Raw genomic sequence first — 20,170 nt, forward strand, 5'->3', positions numbered from 1 at the left:
CAGATCTGTAAATCAATGTATTGAATGCGGTTAGCATTTATGCCTTGCAGCACCAGAATCGTTGGTTTTAATCTCGGCAGGACATTATCTGCATGGCGTTTGCCTGTTTTCCCTGTGCTTTTCTGGGTTTCCTCTCATACTTCAATAACAAGCTGATAGGTTGTCTCCAGTCTAAAATTGGCTCTAGTATTGGTATGTGGGGCTATACAATCCCAAAAGCGGCCTTCTAGGCAGAACCTCACCACAGTTTGTTGAGTAGCTAATGCAACTCTGGTAATTATTTCAATTATAGAATCACAGAATAAGCCCATAAATAAAAACAATGTTCACAATGCAGCCATGGTAGTCGGATAGATGGGAAGCAAGAAGGTCAGCATGAGCCCCAGGCGAGGAGAGACCAGTAAAGGCAGCCCCCTGGCTTCTCCTATGAGTGGTTTACTTTCAGCAACACTCTGGAATTTCTGAAAAAATTGACCTTAAAATGTACCTCTAGCCAAAATGTTTGGGATGGGGGTTAAAAACCCTGTTAGAATTTTTTGTTGTCTATGTCCTCTGTGATAGGAAAGGTGTTCCGACCATCTCCCTTCAGGCAGTTTTATTCCTGTCAATTGGGACACAGCGGCTACATGGGCACAGGCGCTGCTCCCATTTTGACAGCCATATGGGTGAAGGTGCGTGTTCCCGAACATGGATAGTCTACATTCAGGGATCCGCACTTGCATGGATGTCAGCTGTGTCTGTCAGCTGCTAGTGTACATCCCAATTGACATGAGATTGCCTGCAAGGAACTAGGCCTAACTATTTCCCAGCGATACCCAAATATTTCTCAAAAAATTATGCTTTATTGAAAATTATGCACATGTTTAGACATTTAGGTAAATACCACTGCCATGTAGCATTTGTCTCAGAACTATATAAATACCATCAGATGGGAGGTCAACCAGCCACAGCTTAACCAGTTGTCAACCGCAGATAGTCAAATGACAGCTTCACTGAGGTCGGCCAGTTCTGGGAAAGCGTCATATGACATCCTCCCAGAACACGCTCTCCTGCACACCCCGGGGTGCGCACCCGGTGATCTTCGTGATCGCTGTGTCCTACCGACACAGCTGATCACGTGATGTGGTAAAAGGCCAATCACAGCGGCCTTTTACCACGTGATCAGCCGTGTCCAATGACACACTGATTCTTGTGAATTTCTTTTCACATCCCCCCTCTTTTGCTGCTTGGTTTTTGGTTACTTAGCAGATAAAATACATTCAGCGATAGTGATAAATATGTATGGCTTCATGCTCTCTTGTTACTAGTCTATTAACTACTCTATCCAAATCTAAAAGAACTCTGTCTTTAGATATACCTTTATATCTTTATATTCTTAGTCTATAAAATTTCTTAACCTTTTTACCAGGGACCCTAAAATAATTTTTAGGTCTTAAGAAATTCCTACAAAAACCAATTAATTCATGGTAGTCAGCGGGAAGAATTATCCTTACAGTGGTGGTTAGAATGCCACCCTTACAGACCGCTAAAAAGATAATTGGTGTCATACAGCTGGCTCTGCCATGTAGCATTTGTCTCAGAACTATATCGATACCATCAGATGGGAGGTCATCCAGCCACAACTTAACCACTTGCCGGCTGCAGATAGCTGAATGACAGCTTCACTTCGGCCGGCCAGTTCTGGGAGGGCGTCATATGACACACTGATCACCGGGAAATGCAATTGCCAGTTATCGGCTGCACTTTCCTCATGCTGTCACAGCGTGAGGAAAGTACTGCTGAGAACTGGCAGTTGTCAGAGGAGGGATCGGCAGTGTCCTGATGATCAATGCCCAGCAGTGCCACCCTCCAGTGCCGCCCACAAGTGCCCAGCAGTGCTGCCCACAAGTGCCCATCAGTGCCACCCACCTGTGCCCATCAGTACCCATCAGTGCCGCCCAGCAGTGCCACCCATCAGTGCCCAGCAGAGCCGCCAGTCAGTGCCCAGCAGTGCCACCTATCAGTGCCGATCATCAGTGCCACCTCATCAGTGCCAGCTTATCAGTACCGCTTATCAGTGCTGCCTATCAGTGCCCATCAGTGCTGCCTATCCGTGCCACCCCATCAGTGCCGCCTATCAGTGCAGCCTCATCAACGCACATCAGTGAAGGAGAAAAATTACCTGTTTGCAAAATGTTATAATAGAAACAAAGAAAAAGTTTGTTTGTTTTTTAATTTGTTGCTCTTTTTTTGTTTATAGTGCAAAAAATAAAACACCCCAGCGAAAAAAATGATAAATATATCATATGGGTACAATGTTGCATGACTGCGCAATTGTCATTCAAAGTGTGAGAGCACTGAAAGCAGAAAATATGCTTGGTCACGAAGGGGGTATACAGTAAGTGCCCAGTAGGCAAGTGGTTAAGGAGCCCGTAGCACTCTCTGGAGAAACTCTAGTTCCTTAATATTTAAGGTTTTGGGGAGAGTAGTGAGGGATTGGAACCCCTATCAGGTTTTTGGGGTTTCTTTATGTTTTGTTGTCTGTGACCCAGCTATGGAGAGTTACTCTCTTTATTTGCACTGGTAAAAACTAGCACATGTACAAAATATGAATGCAGATCCAAAATGTGGTGTTCTCACTAGAACAGGAATTGGAAAAATTCTCCAATGGAAACATTTGTTCCAGTGATAACTAAGAATGGATTTCCATTGTGTCAATGGTATCAGTGGGACTTCACTTTGAGATGCTTTTGAGATCATTCAAAATTCACTGAAATTTGGAGTTGATCTGCTTCTCACTTGCATTTGATGTGCTTCAACTAGGTTTTGCATCACCCTGAACTTGTATGGGAATGCAGAATCCATCTTGATCCACTAGGGCACAGGCCTAATTTGGCCAGTTTAGCAGGAATTGGACAACTTTTGGTACATGTGCACCGCTGTCTGTTTAACAGAAGCTGGTCTAATGACAGGCTTCTGACAAACAGTTGCAAGTGTTGATCTGTGTATTTTGGCAGAGGGGATTGCCTGTCAAAATAAAGTAAATCAGTGGGAGAGATCTCTGCCTCAAAGCCTGAATTGAGGTTAGTGTTTTCTAAAACATCCTCTCTACATCCAACCGGATCATTTCATTGTGACTGCAACTGCATGCATGATTGTTCAAGCCCTGAAGATGAGGGAGTCTTTACTCCAAAAATGTGTTGGCGGTATCTGTTGTTCCTAATAAAGATTTTAAATGCATTTCATGAGAGACAGATTCTTGTACTAGGTGCTCCTAACCACACACATAGGAGTTGTTCATGGGAATATGGTGATCAGAAAGGCAATAGCCTAAACCCAGAATCAGGTCTTTACCTTCACTATAAACTAAGCTCTAAGAAAAATGCCTCCTATATTTGATGTATTTGGATTAAGCTCCAACCCATGTTAGTTTAGAGCTATCATACACCTATCAGACCTTCACCAGTGAGGATAAAAGAAGGATGGAAGTGAGGCGCTGCACACAGATCCTCAAAGCAGAACTTTACCCATAACAACTTGATCAAAAGCAATGTTCTATAGAAAGAAACACAGTCCATGTTAATAATTCTGCAACCAAAATTAGTGTGTGCTGTAAATTGCAACAAGAACAGCATTGTTCTTATTTCTTCTTGCTGGAGGCTGCCATTTTCCTGAAGCCCAGAGCCCTTGAGCAGCAGTAAATCTTTAGGCTGTCAGCAGATTAGCCTTTACATTTTAGGCACAGTGCCAAAAATAGAGAGCAACTGAGCAGAGCAGGGTGAGACAGTGTATTAGATTTTAAACAGTATAGGCACTTATTTTTAATGTTGTACATAGCTACACCTGCACACGGGGACCAGCCTAAAGTGGTCTAGCAGAACTTAATTTTCTGACTAAAGTTCTATTTTAACCTCTAATGAGGAATCATCAGTTATTCCTAATGGATTAGCTACAGCAGATCTCCACAAGGCAGGGGCCCTCCATAAGTAAGGGGTCACCCAAATTCAGAAGTCCACGTGAAAACACAAGAGCTCTAACCAATTGTCTCAAGATGATTAACCACTTCCCGATCGCCCTATAGCAGAATTACTGCTACAGGGTGGCAGGGCTTCACAAAATCATGTATATACATGTGATTTTGCATTACTGGGTGGGGGGTGCACGCACACGCAACCCTACCCGCGCCGTCATTGGCGGCTACAGATGTTGTTCACTGGGTCCCGGCCGGAGATTCCCCATCGCACCCAGCGATCGGCAAGTATCACTGACAGGGGAGAGTCTTGAGTGTAAACAACACAGGTCTCATGCTAGCAGTAACACGCTGCTGTGTATTTCTCTGCACAGCAGAGAAATACACAGCAGTATGCAGGGGCGGACTGACAACTCATGGGGCCCCCGGGCAATAGGGGATCATGGGCCCCTGTGTCCTTGCCCAAACTCAAAAAAGCCTATGAAAAAGGTACCAGGGGCATCTCATGGGGCCCCCTACTGACCCCGGGCCCTCAGTTTCCCGGGATCAGTTTCCAAATGATCAGTCTGCCCCTGGCAGTATGTTTCCCTAGTAAAACACACACAGCACATTATGTAAAACAGCACACAGTTAACCCTTTGATCACCCCAGATGTTAACCCCTTCCTTCCCAGTGTCATTAGCACAGTGTCAGTGCTTGTTATTAGCACTGATAACTGTGTCATTGGGATGTCAGTGGCAGTTAGTTCTCACCCAGTGTCAGAATGCCTGCCGCAGTCCCGCTATAAATCGCTGATCGCCGCCATTACTAGTATAAAAAAAAATTACAGTATATACACCGCCATTTGTAGACGCTATAACTTTCACGTAAACCAATTAATTTACACGTATTGGGATTTTTTTTAGCAAAGACATGTAGCAGAATACAATTTGGCCTAAATTTATGACGAAATTTGATTTTTTAATTTTTACTGGATATGTTTAATAGCAAATAAGTCAAAAATATAGATATTATTTTCAAAATTGTATATAGCGCAAAAAATAAAAAACACACAAGTGATCAAATACCACCTAAAGAAAGCTCTATTTGTGGGAAAAAAAGGAATTTTGCTTATGTGCAATATTGTGTGACCGCACAATTGTCAGTTGAAGTAACGCAGAGTGTTGCAAAAAATGGCCTGTTCAGTAAGGGGGGGGTAAATCCTCTGCAGGGCAAGTGGTTAATATCACACATAACAGGGAGGCAAAAGAAAGCTAATGCGGTTTGGGGGCCTTTATCAGGGCTTGAATAATGTATAAAAAAGGTATCTATTGGACTCGAAGCAAAAGCTCCTCAATATAAATGTCTGACAGAATTGGGCCCCTATTCATATGGCTGTAATTTACAATGTGTGGGCACAAATAGTAAAATATGTCTGTAGTTGTGGTGCCCAGGAACCATGTGGACTAGTACACGCTTAACCACCAGCAGCAGTGTTTACTCACACGTGCACAGGGGCATAGTTTTCAATGTAAAATATTATACTTTTAAAAATACATTTCTACGCATGTGCATGTAAATGCTAGTAGTTATGTGAGTATAGATGCACACAACGTTTTCTGTGATACATTCCTATGGACAAAATACAGGTTGGGCCTTAGATGCAGGAACCATTGAATATTAAAGTCTTATGCACAGCAGAGCTTTGGCCAGTATGCATCAATTTCCAGAGTTTTTGTGACAGGCTGTAACACACCATGGCTGGATGCTGTACCAAGTGGTACTCAGATTTAGGGCCATATGCATGCAGGGACTTAAGCCCCAAATACAGATTTCCTGCATCCCTGAATCCATTCAGCCCTATATGCGAGTACTACTCAGGATTTGATGCACAAGCATGAGGCCTGATTCTGTCTCCAGTCAGACATTTACATTAAGGCTCATTTACACTTGCTTCAACTTTAACTAGCATTAAAGTGCTTACCACATCACCTTACTTTTTTGATGCTTCTGTCCTGCTTTTTTTGAAGCTTTAATGAAGCTTGGCAAATGCCGTTTATTTTTTGTTGTAAAGGTCCTCAGTAGAATGCTGGTTCATTAGTAGCCCACTCAGCAGATCCCAGCTCATTAGTGTCCTGTTCAGCAGATCACAGCTCATTGGTACCCTCATTCAGCAGATCCCCAGCTTATTAGTACCCTTGCTCAGCAGATCCTCTGCTCAGTAGTACCCTAAGCTCAGTTGATCCCCCACTCAGTAGTACTCCCAGCTTTGCCGATCCCCTGCTTAGTGGTAACCCCCAGCTTTTCCGATCCCTGCTCAGAAGTAATCCCCAGCTCTGCTGATCACTACTTAATAATAACCCCCAGCTTTCCTGAACCCCACTCAGTAGTTAACGCCCAGCTCTGCTGATCCTTCGCTCAGTAGTAACCCCCTGCTCTGCTGATCCCTCACTCAGTAGTGACCCCCAGCTCCACTGATCATCCGGTTTGCTGATCATCCTCTCTCTCTGGTCTCAGTTCACCTTCCACTATATTGCTCCGATTCTGAGCATCATGTGACGTTGCTAGTTTCTCCTGCTCCAGTCTGCCGATCCTTCCCCACTCTGTCCTTTCTTACCTTCTGTTATAGCATTCCCATGTTGCACATCATGTGTGCTGTCTGCTAGTTCCTCCATTCCAGTACAGACCCTACTTACCTTCCTGCTGCTCCATGCTGCACACCAGATGTGAGTCTTCACCAGATACTCCCAGAATACAGTATATACACATGAACTGAAAGTGTCTGCAGATGACGTATTTTTGGTTTACTTGTTGGTTTCCCAGTGCATCATGAGATATATCCTACCATGCCTACAATGCCTCTAAAACAAAGCAAAACTCTAACTAGATAACTCTGAATAAAAGCCCCTCAAAAACTGCCAGTGCTGCTCCTGAGCTTTATCTTAGACTTCTATGGAGGCTTCGGAGATGCTTTTGAAGCAAATCAAGGTGTGAACAGGACTGTAAGCTTACTATTTTATGTTGTGACAGGTGCTTTGATTTGCATTCAGAATGATTTAAAAAAGCGTGTCCAATACTAATTTAAAAGCTCGTGTAAATGAGCTCTTAGGAAGCTTTAGCTTTGAGTCCAATGAACACCTTTGAAATGTGTTGGCTGTCTTTTTCTGGTCTGTTATGTGGATATTAAAGAAGAAATTCACTTAAAAGTGAAATTTCATCTCACTCTTCCCTCCCCCCACCGCCCAATCATTGGAAGTTTTTTTTTCTGAGAAGTCACGGCTGGCTTCCCACAGTCAAGATGGCAGGGCTGGGGATCCAAAGACTGAAGAACCAGCCCAGGTGAATACAGTGCTGGACTCCTTGACTGGTATGTGTCTGCTACTATTTGTAGCTGATGACTATTCATTTTTTTATACCTGACCTAAGCTCCTTGCCTTCTGGACCAATCTTGACATTTCTCACATACATGTTAAAATCAACATTTTTTTTTTGTTGCTAGAAAATTACTTAGAACCCCCAAACATTATATATTTTCTGAAAGCAGAGCCCCTGGAGAATAAAATGGAAAAATTTCAGGAAAAATTATGCCTAAAGGAATTTTAGCACACACAAACACAAAATGATTGGCAATTTTTACGTATAAAAATTATGTTGCAACAGATAGACACTAAACAGGTAAAGATTTAAAATAATTTAAATTAATTTTTTTACACTTTAAATATTTTTAAAATACGACTTTATTGTTATTACAAGGGATGAGCCACATTCCCTATGATAGCTTGGACAGGTCCCTTTTATGGAGAGATTTGGGGTCTATAAGACCCCTGAACCATCCTATACCCTCCAAGCCAGCCAATCAAACCAATATTGGTTTGATCGGGTGCCCCCTTGGCCAATAATGGCAGGATAAACAAAGAACCTAAACCTGAAGTGACTAAATCCTTGTAACTTCCATCCTCATTTGTCACAGAGAGGGAGGAATGGATGTTCCAGCCAACCTGACAGCTTGCACCAGTCCTAGACTCCCTGGTGGGATAGGAGAGCACAAGAATAGCTGTGGGGCCCCTTCCAAGCACTGTAAAAGTGATCAGGTGGCTGTAGGGCTGCTTGGATCATTTTTACAGTAAGGCCCCATTTACACTTCAACATTTTGCAGCTCAAAGCTCAGAAACACTCAACAAGCTCAAACCTATTGTTTTCAATAGCCCTTGTTTACATCTGAGCGTCCTGTCACTTGTAGCTAAACACCAGTCACTCCAGAAGTACATAAGCTTTTTTTCAGATGGAATTGAACATTTTTGTCCCCATAGACTTCAGTGGAAATGCATGAAAAGCGCAACATGATCTAATTTCGAGCATTTTGTTGCATGTTTTCTGCTCAAATGGCAGCTCTCTACTCCTTTATCAGCAGCAATTCACACCTTTTAGTTGAAAAATACCTGACAAAAACTGCAAAAATGCGTAATTCTGCTCCAAAAAAGACTCCGAAAAGCTTGAAAACGTGACGCTTCGGTCCCATTCACACTATGACATTTTAAATTGTGGGCAGAATCACCCTTGATTCTGCCTGTGATTTAAAAACACTTTGCTAAAAAAACAAATCACACAACAGTGTGTTCAGGTACCATTCATATTAATGGCACCTAAAAACAGGGTGCAGTTCTACCGTGATTGTCGTGCAATTGCGGCAAACTGCATGGAGCAAAGTGTGCCACCCAAAAGGAGCTCTTGAACTTATTATGGGCGATACGCTTTCTGCAATGCAGTTCGCCCCAATTTCAGCGCGATTTATCATGACAATTGCAGCAGAATCTCACCACATTTTTGAGTACCATTAAAATGAATGGCACATGAACACACTGTTGTGCAATTTGTTATTTTAGCAAAGTGTTTTGAAATCGCAGGCAGAATAGTGAAAATTCTGCCCACAATTCAAAACGCCATAGCATGAATGAGGTCTTAGGTGTGAATGTAGCACAAAACCCATCCCTTGACATTTGCAAAACAAAAACATTTGTTTTGTTTCTTTTTTAGACTAATTTTGATCATTCGATTTCTTAAGTTCATTTAATTTGTTTTCGGAATTTGCTTTGTTTCGTTTATTCGAATTTGACCGAATTCAAAAATAATTCTAACGTTACAATCCATATGTGTTTTTGATGGTACATTGCTCAGCATAAATGAGTACACCCCTTTTGAAATGTAAGACTTTAATATCTCAAGGAACACAAGAACAATTTCCAAAATTTTAACAAAACTGAGTTTTTTAGAACATTTGTTTAGCTCATTACATGAAAGTAAGGGTAATAATATAACTTAGATTACAAAATCTTCAGTTTTACTCAAATTAGTTGATGCAAAAATGAATACGCCCCACAACAAAAACTACTACATCTAGTATTTGATATGACCTCCATGATTTGTATGGACAGCACCAAGTCTTCTAGGCATGAAATGAACAAGTTGGCGACACATGGCATCATCTTTTTCCATTCTTCAAGAACGACCTCTTTTAGAGCCTGGATGCTGGATGGAGAGTGATGCTCAACTTGTCTCTTCAGAATTCTTCATAGGTACTCAATTGGGTTCAGACCAGGAGACATACTTGGCCACTGATTCACTTTCACCCTGTTCTTCTTCAGAAATGCAACAGTGGCCTTAGATGTGTGTTTTGTATCACTGTCATGTTGGAAAAGTGCACGACGACCAAGCGCACGAAGTAATGGTAGCATCTTCTTTCAATATACAGCAGTACATCTGTGAATTCATGATACCATCAATGAAATGCAGCTCCCCAACACTGGCAGCACTCATGCAGCCCCACAGAAGGACACTGCCACCACCATGTTTCACTGTAGGCACCACGCATTTTTCTATGTACTCCTCCTCTTTGCGATGTCATACTGTTTTGAAGCCATCAGTTCCAAAAACATTTATCTTGGTCTCATCACTCCAGAGTCCCAGTAGTCTTCTTTTTCAGCATGGATCCTGGCAAATTCTAGGAGGGCTTTTTTTGTGCATGGGCTTCAGGAGAGGCTTCCTTCATGGATGACACTCATGCACACACCATTCCTCTGCAGTGTGCGCCATATTATGTCACAGGAAACAATCACCCCAGTTTGGCTTTCTTCTTAAGCTATCTGCAGGGAATTTGCATGGTGATTCTCTTCAAGCCTTCTCATCAGAAGACGCTCCTGTCGAGGTGTTAATTTCTGCGGATGGCCTGGATGTGTGTGTGAGATGGTCACAGTTCCATTTTTTTTGTATCACTTTTGCTATGATCAAATCAAAAATCTCTGTAAATCCCCAAAGAAAAGTAAATCTTTCACCCTTGAAAGTGCAAATATTATAAACCTTTTCTATAACCTTCCCCTAAACTCAAATCCTACCCCTCATTCTCAATAATATCAAAATGTCCATAATAAAGTCCAAAATCAAAAATAGTCCACACTCTCCAATCTTCCAACTGTGAAAAATATCAGATTCTTCGCTCCAATCCAAAATACCTCAAAGAAATAAACTAAATTTAGTGCATTATCTTTCACACTATAATATTAAGTGATATCATGCATAAGCACTAGTGATGTAAAACATAACGTAAACTATATAAAAATTAACACGTGAAGTGGAAATCCACACAACTCCACTAGTGATCTTGTGAAATAATCACTCCACTAAGTGAAAACAGCAAATACAAAGTTTGTGATCAGTGAAAAATTGTGCAAGACCAGATAAGTGCTACCACTCTGCGTTAGGATAACATGCTATTACCCCTTCAGCTTGCACAGGCATTTCACAAATCCCCATATGCCAGATGGCTTCCCTCTCAAGGGAGTATGCAGATGGCTTTCCTCTTATGGGAGTATGCAGTGTAATCCCTGTTCCTCATAAAGCAATGGGCAGTGGGATCCCCGTTCCTCACAGGGCAGAGAAGAGCAAACTCAGTGGAGTAATATGTATAAAACACAAATTTATTATCCGCTTACATTTCAGAAAACACCGTCCATCCTATGCTGAGTCCATCCTATGCTGAGACCATATCCAAAATGGCCACACTGCTCCTTCCGGTTTTGCGTCTGACGTCACGACCCTGACGCATTTTGTCACTTCCGACTTTTGACTGATAAGTAATGCTTTGCTGATCTTCTTGTAGCCTTCACCTTTCTTGTGTAAATAAATGATTTTCTTTCTCAGGCCTTGTGACATTTCTCTTCCATGTGGTGCCATTGCTGACAGAATAAAATGGGAAGGGGTTTTATTTGTTAAATAACACCCTTTTATGATCAAAGGTCTGCTGGACACCTGTTAATTGAATAATTAGACTCACCTGTAATTGAATTCTTGTTAATTAGGATTTTGTTGCCTAAAATTCAGCTTTGCTCCTAAGACTTTCATTGGGGTGTATTCATTTTTGCAACATGGTCTTCAATTTAATTTGTTAGGAAAAATACTATTTGGTGTTTGCAAATTAACAAACATGGTTTGTAACCAATGGCCCGCATTTGTGGGAGTTTTTTGTAGTACAGTGTCCCATAGAAAATATTGACTTTGAAAGGAAAGTAAAGGCTTTCTGACAAATCTGTTGGGGTGTACTCATTTAAGTTGAGCACTGTATATAGGCTATATGAAGAGCTGCGCAACCATTTTGGAAATTTAAATTTTTTCAGCACAATTTTCAGTGCCTTTGTTGTTTATTACTCATGTCACCATAGCGCAGCTCACACTTTTTATTGTTTTGTAAAGTATTCTATTCTTTTATTTTCTATTCTATTTAATTCTATTATTTTCTAAAGTATTGCTTTTGAATTCAAATTCACTCTATTCAAATAGTTATATTCTATTGTTTTTCTATTCTATCCTTTCATTTTTTTATTCTATTTTAATTGATTATATTCCTTTTTATTCTATTCCTTTATTTTGTTCTGTTTAAATCTATTATTTTATTTTCTAGTCTGTTTTTTTACTTTATTCTTTTCTATGTTATTATTTTATATTCTATTCAAATTCAAGACAGTTATACTCTATTTCAATCCATTCTATTGTTTATCTGTCCTGTTCATTGATTTTCTATTCTAATTGTTTCTATTCTTTTCTATCCTTTGATGTGCTATCTTAATCTATTCTAATTGATTCTTTTCTTTTCTATTCTAATCCTTTATTTTCTATTCTATTTTGATCTGTTTTACTCTATTCTTTTTTATTCTGTTATTTTCTTTTGTTTTCAGTTCAATTTTTTTTTTGTTTTTTTTTCCCCACTATTCTTTAATTTCCTATTCTATTCCTTTATTTTCTATTCTATTGCTGTTTTTGAATTCAAATTTGTTTTCTTATTTGGATTGTTTTGAATTTTGGCCAAATTTCATTTTATTTCAGATTTAAATTCGTTATTATTGTAATTTGGATACATCCGAATCTCTGAATAACAGAAAATTTGTTTAAATTCTGATTCGGAACTAAACAAACCGCTCATGTCTACCCATCAGTGGCTGAAGCTTTTGATACCAGTTTCATGATTCCAACAGCACCTATGATCCTGGAATAACCACTTCTCTTTCAGGATGTATGTACAGTATATGTACAATGCAGGGTGGATAAAAATCAATAATTTTTTTTAAAAAATAAAAAAAAATCAGATTTTTTTAAAATAAAATCCTTTTGGGGAAAATATATTACCATCCAAAGGTTATTCCATCATGAAATAAAGATTCATTTTTTAATTATGTAGAATAAGGCTGTATATGTTTAATTTTGTTGGTAAATAAATTCCATTAATCCATTCACAATGTCATGCTCTTCCAGAGGTTTTTGTAAGATTATTGGGCAGTTTCTCTGCCTACAAGATATTATCACAGATGCTTGGTTTACTTTTGCAGTTCTCAAAACTGAATTTGACTCAGCGGAGATCACATGCCTCTTCTTCACAGCAAAAATGTTATAACATGAACAGAGTTAGGAAAAAGACCTTAATCCTAACTTCTACAAACCTATGAATACAGAATCAACCCCTTCAGTGCCAAGTTTCAAGAAGTTCAGTGAATAGAAACAATATTTTTCTGATTGTTTGGAGTGGAATAGATCTGCACAAGAAGAAAGTGAAACTAAGTGTGAGGAGGAAGGGGCTGACAGTCTAAGTTTCTTAAAATATATATATTTTGTTTAGCCAAATTAATTAACAAACATGGATGTTTAAGCAAATAACATATGCTGGAATGTTATTGTTTCAGTTGAATAAATCTATTTAAATTGTTATTATTAAGGTAATGATTATTTTTCTCCTTCCTAAGTACAACAGAAAAGTTGTCCAAATATGAATGATTAACCTATTAAACTGGGGATAAAAAACTAATATGTAAAGTTGTTATTCTAAAAATCTTCATCTACTTGAATATTAAAGTTATACCAGCAAGAATTAGTCTTTATGTAAAAACCTAGGATTTAAATCAAGCCTTACTGACTAGTGATTTAAATCATGATTTAAATCAGTTTGATTTAAATCAAATCCACCCTGGTACAATGGATAGAAAGTGTACATAAAAGTCAAAAAAAGAAGGCGCACTGGCCTAGTGCATTACCTTAAAAATAGGGTTTATTAATAAAGAGTGAATACTCACAAAAACAAAATGGTGTAAAATTAAATAAATGCGGGAAGCATGTCACACTAGATAGCAGTATGGTACAGGAACCCCTGTGGAAGGTCAATAGCTCTGAAGAAGAGGTGTTTTTCCTCGAAACGCATCAACCACCTGCTATCCAGAGGCTTCCAGTCTCCCACCAGACCATCCACAGGGGTTCCTTTTCATTAATAAACCCTATTTTTAAGGTAATGCACTAGGCCAGTGCGCCTTCTTTTTTGTCTTTTATGCACAGTTTCTTTTGGATATCCCTGGTCCGTTGAGGGCAGCAAGGCCTGCATTACATTTCCTTTTCCATGTGGGGACCACCATAGCGGGGAGTCCACACTTCAGCACAGGAGTACATGCATTCGCACATTCCTCTTTAATGGATAGAAAGTGGTTAAGGAGGATTATTGGCCTCCGAAACATGTTGGCTATCTTTTTGGGTCCTGCCGTTAGGAATGATAATAAAGAACTTTAAGCTCCACATTAAAAATGGGGGGACAGGCAGTGCCAAATCTGAGGGAACTCTTGCACATGCGCGGGAGTGACATCATCTCTGCCTGGCCAATGACAGCAGTCGGTGAATGACACCAGGAAGCTGGCTGCCCAAAGATGTCAGCAGCCAGTGGTGGGTGTCGGGGATGTCACATTGCTGGATTCTACACGAGTATAGTTCTGCGCTAACAATGACGGATGTTGAAGACAATTGTTTGGCAATTTCTCCTTTTTTGTTGTCACCGGGGAGGAACTGATGCGTTTGTGATCTGATTCCACAGAATAACTTATGATTGGTAAGTGGTCTGCCGTGATCACGCCTGAGTGTAGCGGGAAGGTGCATTCTTGCTCACTTGTTTGCACATTTTGGAGTGTTTCCACTGTGCCTAGTAAATGGGCGGGCCTACAAGCAACAAACGCCTCGAAGAAGCTTCATAACATTTGTTTTGATGCAGAGCATGGCACATTTTTTAAACGGTGCATCTGCCATGTGGCAAACGCATGCCTGTTACCTGTGCTTGGCGTTCCATTAACAATTAGAGGCACCACAGGTGTGACGTGTTTTATGTGTGCTTTGTCATACAATCCGCAAACGCGAAGCGTGAACTGGGCCTGGGCGACTCCCACAGGCTGGCCATACTCTGTACAACCTTCTGTAGATTCACCCCAGGAATCTGGTCAGGCACTACATAGGAGATTGTACAATCTGATTGCACAGTGTATGGACAGCTTTAGGAGCTCCTAGAAATCTGCTGGCAGCTTGTTGATCCTTTTATTGTGAACGACGTCCAATGCGCCCCCTTCCAGCCTGCCCGAGGCCGTGATGGCGCTGCCCTAGGTGACAGCGCAGTAGGTTGGGGACGGGGGAGGAAGCAGAGGATCAGCTGAGGGGAGGGGGCGGAGCTCACAGCGGCCCCGCAACTTGACTCCAAACAGCTCGGCGCTGCCATGTCTGGATGACGAGAGCCGGATGGAGCGGAGAGCTCGGCCCGTCAGCCGCCACCATGCGGAGGGACAAGGGATGCGGCATGAGGTCGGCAATCGGCTTTCTGTCCCGAAGAGGCCTGCACGGAGAGCCGCTTCTGAAGGAGGACTTCCAGAGGAGGAGGCTGCAGGCCTGTAGGAACCTCTACAAGAAGGACCTGCTGGGCCACTTCGGCTGTGTCAACGCCATCGATTTCTCCAACCACGGGGGACAATTGCTGGTGTCAGGCAAGTCACGGGGCCCCCAACCTCTGCCCGACCGCACCCCGATATCCAGCGCCTCCCGACCCACAACCAATGTTATTACCCGGGGAGGGGGGCAGGGCTAACAGCGAGCCCACCAATCCCAATCAGCGGGTCAGAAATCATGGCAGACGCTGGGCACTCCGCTGCTGCAGAACCTCTGAGGGAGTCAGCTGTCAGTCAGATTTCCCACAACATGGCTGGTCTCCTTACTTCTACATTGTACCAATAAAGTCTACGGGGAGCCCACACTTCCTTGTTTTCATGGTACACCTCCCTGTCAGATCGTTGGGGAGACCTCCCTTCACTTCCTGTCCAATAGAAAACAGGAAGTGGGGATATCTCTCCAGAGAATTCTTCTCAGACCGTTGTCACCACAACAGGAAGTAGGGATATCTCTCCAGAGAATTCCTCAGACCATTGTCAAAACAACAGGAAGTGAGGTGATATCTCTCCAGAGGATTCCTTTCAGATCATTGTCCCCTCAACAGGAAGTGGGGATATCTCTCCAGAGAATTCCTCAGACCATTGTCTCCACAACAGGAAGTGAGGCGATATCTCTCCAGAGGATTCCTTTCAGATCGTTGTCACCTCAACAGGAAGTGGGGATATCTCTCCAGAGAATTCCTCTCAGATCGTTGTCACCACAACAGGAAGTGAGGGGATATCTCTCCAAAGAATTCCTCAGACCATTGTTGCCACAACAGGAAGTGAGGGGATATCTCCAAAGAATTCCTCAGACCATTGTCACCACAACAGGAAGTGAGGATCTATCTCCTAGAGAATGCCTCTCAGATCGTTGTCACCACAACAGGAAGTGAGGCGATATCTCTCCAGAGAATTCCTCTCAGACCATTGTCACTACAACAGGAAGTGAGGAGAAATCTCTCCAGAGAATCCCTCTCAGACTCACATCGCACAACAGGAAGTGAGGTGATATTTCTCCAAGGAATTCCTCTCAGACCATTGTTACTATAACAGGAAGTGAGGCAATATCTCTACAGAGAATTCCTCTCAGACCATTGTCACCACAACATGAAGTGAGGAGATATCTCTCTAGAGTGAGTGTTATTCCTCTCAGACCGTTGTTGCCACAACAGGAAGTGAGATATTTTTTCAGAGAATTACTTTCAGACCGTTGTCACCACAACAGGAAATGAGAAGATATATCTCCATAGTGAGTGATATTCCTCTCAGACCATTGCCACTACAACAGGAAGTGAGGAGATATCTCTTCAGAGAATTACTCTCAGACCGTTGTCGCCAGAGTGAGTGGTATTCCTTTCAGACCATTGTCACCACAACAGGAAGTGAGATATTTCTTCAGAGAATTACTTTCAGACCGTTGTCACCACAACAGGAAGTGAGGGGATATCTCTCCAAAGAATTCCTCTGACCATTGTTGCCACATTAGGAAGTGAGGGGATATCTGTCCAGAGAATTCCTTTCAGACTGTTCCACCACAACAGGAAGTGAGGGGATATCTGTCCAGAGAATTACTCTCAGACCGTTGTCACCACAACAGGAAGTGAGGAGATATCTCTCCAGAGTGAGTGGTATTCCTCTCAGACTATTGTCACTACAACAGGAAGTGAGGGGATATCTCTTCAGAGAATTATTCTTAGACCATTTGTGAGGGACCGCCGAGCGGCACCACTAGCACTCCACTGGTCAGGCGTGCCCAGAGCGCGGAGTCTAAGCCCCAGGGTACTTGTTCACCAGGGCCCCTGATGGTGGGGATGGACTTGTAGTACCCCGAGACCAGGTCGCCTCTACTGAGCACACCTGTCAGTGGTAGGGGTGTTCGCCAGGGGCTCCAACCAGGGAGAGCCAGATGTGAGGAGGTCGGGTGACCCCAATGGGATGGATGGATGGATGGCTGAGCAAGTGCGTAGTCAGACAGGCCGAGTCAGTAAAGTAGAGGACGGTAAGGTACAAGGGAGCAGGCAGAGAATCGTCGGGTCACACGCCAGGTCAGCAACAGGAGGTCAGATCTAATGGGGGGCATCCAGGGAGAGAGGTCAGGCAAGCAAGGGTCTGGGCAGGAGAAATCAGCAGGTCAATAAACAATCCGGGTCAATAAACTTACTAGGCACAGGTACAGGATCACAGGGAGCAGGTAAGACCAGAAGGCAAAGAAATGACAGCTCAGGTACCTTTAAATATCCCGCCCTGCGCTGCCATTGGTGCCCAGTGGGCGGCCGCGGCTTCTACTGCGCATGCGCGAACTCGAACGCCGCGGCCGGCCCGGACCTAGTGCCCGTGTACAGGGCGGAGCAGTGCGCCTGCGCCGGGACCATCGCGGCAGGGATCGAGGAGATCCCTGACATTGCCCCCCCCCTACGGGCAACCTCCAGATGCCCACCCGATCTCTCCACCACGGGTGATCACAAAGAAACCTCCGGACAAGTCTAGGTGCATGGACATTATGGGCTGGTTCCCACGAATTGTCCTCAGGGCCGTAGCCCTTCCACTTGATGAGAAATTGGGTCTGGCCCCCCCTTCGTCGGCACTTCAAGATTGCCTCCACCTCGAATTCTTCTTCCTCTTCAACCGTTACGGCCTCCGGGGGCCTGGATTTCCCGTTCCGGGAAGGCATCAGGGGCTACTGGTTTCAACAGGGACACGTGGAAGACAGGGTGGATCTTGAGTGTCTCAGGGAGAACAAGTTCATAGGCCACTTCATTGACCATCCGTTTGATGCAAAAAGGGCCTATAAATTTAGGGCCCAACTTTTTTGACGGGCAGAGCATCTTCAAGTTTGACGTAGCCAGCCAAACCTTCTCTCCGGGCTGCAACACCAGGTCCCCTCTTCGCTTCCTATTAAAAGCTCTCTTATAGTCTTCTTGGGCTTGACGGATGGCTTCCTGTAGTTTCTTATTGTTGGAGGTGAAGAAGGTCAGTGCATCCTGTGTCGCTGGAATCGGGCATTCCGGGACTAAGTCCGGGAGGAAGACAGGATGACACCCATAGTTGGCGAAGAACGGGGACTGCCCAGTTGCTGAATGGCAAGCGTTGTTGTACGCGAATTCTGCCAAAGGGAGAAGTGGCACCCAGTCGTCCTGAGAGAATGATGTGTAGCATCGCAGGTATTGTTCCAGGGTCTGATTGGTCCTTTCGGTCTGACCATTGGTCTGAGGGTGAAATGCCGAGGAAAGGGACAGCTTGATATCCAGGGCTTTGCACAACGCCCTCCAAAACCGCGAGGTAAATTGCACCCCTCGGTCCGAGACGATGTCTTCGGGAACCCCATGCAGTCTAACGATCTCTCGAATAAAGACTTGCGTCGTCTCGGCTGCTGATGGAGTCTTCCGTAAAGGGATGAAATGGGCCATCTTGGATAAGCGGTCCACGACCACGAGAATTGCTGTGTGGTCCAGTGAAGGTGGAAGCTCGACTATGAAGTCCATAGAGATTTTCTGCCAGGGCCGTTCAGGGATGGGCAATGGACGTAGCAGGCCCCACGCCTTATTTCTTGAAGGCTTGTTCCGCTGGCAGATGGCACAGGAGCCCACGTAGTTCTTACAATCCTTGGCCATGTCCGGCCACCAGAAGGAACGTCGGAGAAGGTCCAGGGTCTTGACCGGCCCAAAATGTCCTGCCAGTGGATGATCATGGCAATGTCCCAGGACTAAGGTTCGGGCATCCTCCGGCACCACAATCCGGTCCTCCCTCCATAGGAGTCCCTCCTTGTTCTGGAGGGGGGCCCCATCGGAGGTAGACATCGCTGTGGACGCTCTCAGGATCTCGGAGCGAAGGTTCGTCTGGAGGGCCAAGAAATTTCCTGCAGGAAGAATAGTGTCGGGTACTGGGATCTCCTTGGTGTCCTCGTACATGCGCGACAACGCGTCAGGCTTCGTGTTTTTCGAGCCGGGCCTGTATGTGATGTGGAACTGGAACCTCGAGAAAAACAATGCCCATCTTGCTTGTCGTGGGCGTAGATGTTTGGCCGTCCTCAGATATTCCAGGTTCTTGTGGTCCGTGAATATCAGGATGGGATGGGAGGCACCTTCCAGCAGGTACCTCCATTCTTCTAAAGCGGTTTTGATAGCCAGTAGTTCGCGATCCCCAATGTCGTAGTTCCTCTCCGCAGGGGTAAGTTTCCGTGAGAAGAATGCTACTGGGTGAAGTAATTCCTTGGCGCCCTTCCACTGGGAAAGGATGGAACCAACCGCGTTTTCTGATGCATCTACTTCTAAGATGTAGGGCAGGGAGGCGTCGGGATGACCCAGAATGGGTGCTGAGGTAAATAACCTTTTTAGTGCTTCAAAAGCTTCCTGTGCCTCGGGCGTCCATCTGAATCGCGTCCCAAGCTTAGTTAACTGAGTGATGGGGGAGACCAGACCCGAGAAGTTCTTGATGAACTTCCGGTAGAAATTTGCGAACCCAATAAAACGTTGGACGCTTTTCCTGTCCGTGGGTTCAGGCCAATCTAGGATCGCTGAGACCTTCTGAGGGTCCATTGCGACCCCCGTGGTGGAGATAATCAGACCCAGAAATGTAACGCTAGCCTGTTCAAAGCAGCATTTCTCTGCTTTAGCGTACAACCCGTGCTGCCGCAACCGCCCCAACACCTTTGTTACATGTACCCTGTGCTCCCCCAGGGAGGATGAGAAAATCAAAATGTCGTCTAAGTAGACGATGACAAAGATGTCCAGGAAGTCCCTAAAGATGTCGTTTACAAAGTGCTGGAAGGTGGCTGGCGCATTGCACAACCGAAAGGCATGACCAGGTATTCAAAATGGCCGAAACGGGTGCGGAAGGCCGTCTTCCACTCATCCCCCTCCCTTATGCGAACCAAATTGTAGGCTCCCCTTAAGTCCAGCTTGGTAAAAACTACTGCAGCTTTTAAGCTCTGGAATAATTCAGGTACCAGTGGTAACGGGTAACGATTTTTAATGGT

At 43.7% G+C, this 20,170-nt stretch overlaps 1 protein-coding gene across 1 annotated transcript in view; it reads left to right on the plus strand.

Moving 5' to 3' along the window:
• Positions 1-14,996: 14,996 nt before the first annotated feature.
• The window catches only part of DCAF5 (DDB1 and CUL4 associated factor 5), an 86,166-nt gene continuing 80,992 nt past the window's right edge, over positions 14,997-20,170 (plus strand). Inside the window, exon 1 of the mRNA XM_089671341.1 lies at positions 14,997-15,252. Within this exon, the coding sequence (XP_089527467.1) occupies positions 14,997-15,252 (256 nt within the window). The remainder of the gene's footprint in view (positions 15,253-20,170) is intronic.

Source organism: Staurois parvus, unplaced genomic scaffold (assembly GCF_062004578.1).
Source record: "Staurois parvus isolate SC_StPar_1 unplaced genomic scaffold, SC_StPar_1.0 ptg000104l, whole genome shotgun sequence".
Taxonomy (NCBI): Eukaryota; Metazoa; Chordata; class Amphibia; order Anura; family Ranidae; genus Staurois; species Staurois parvus.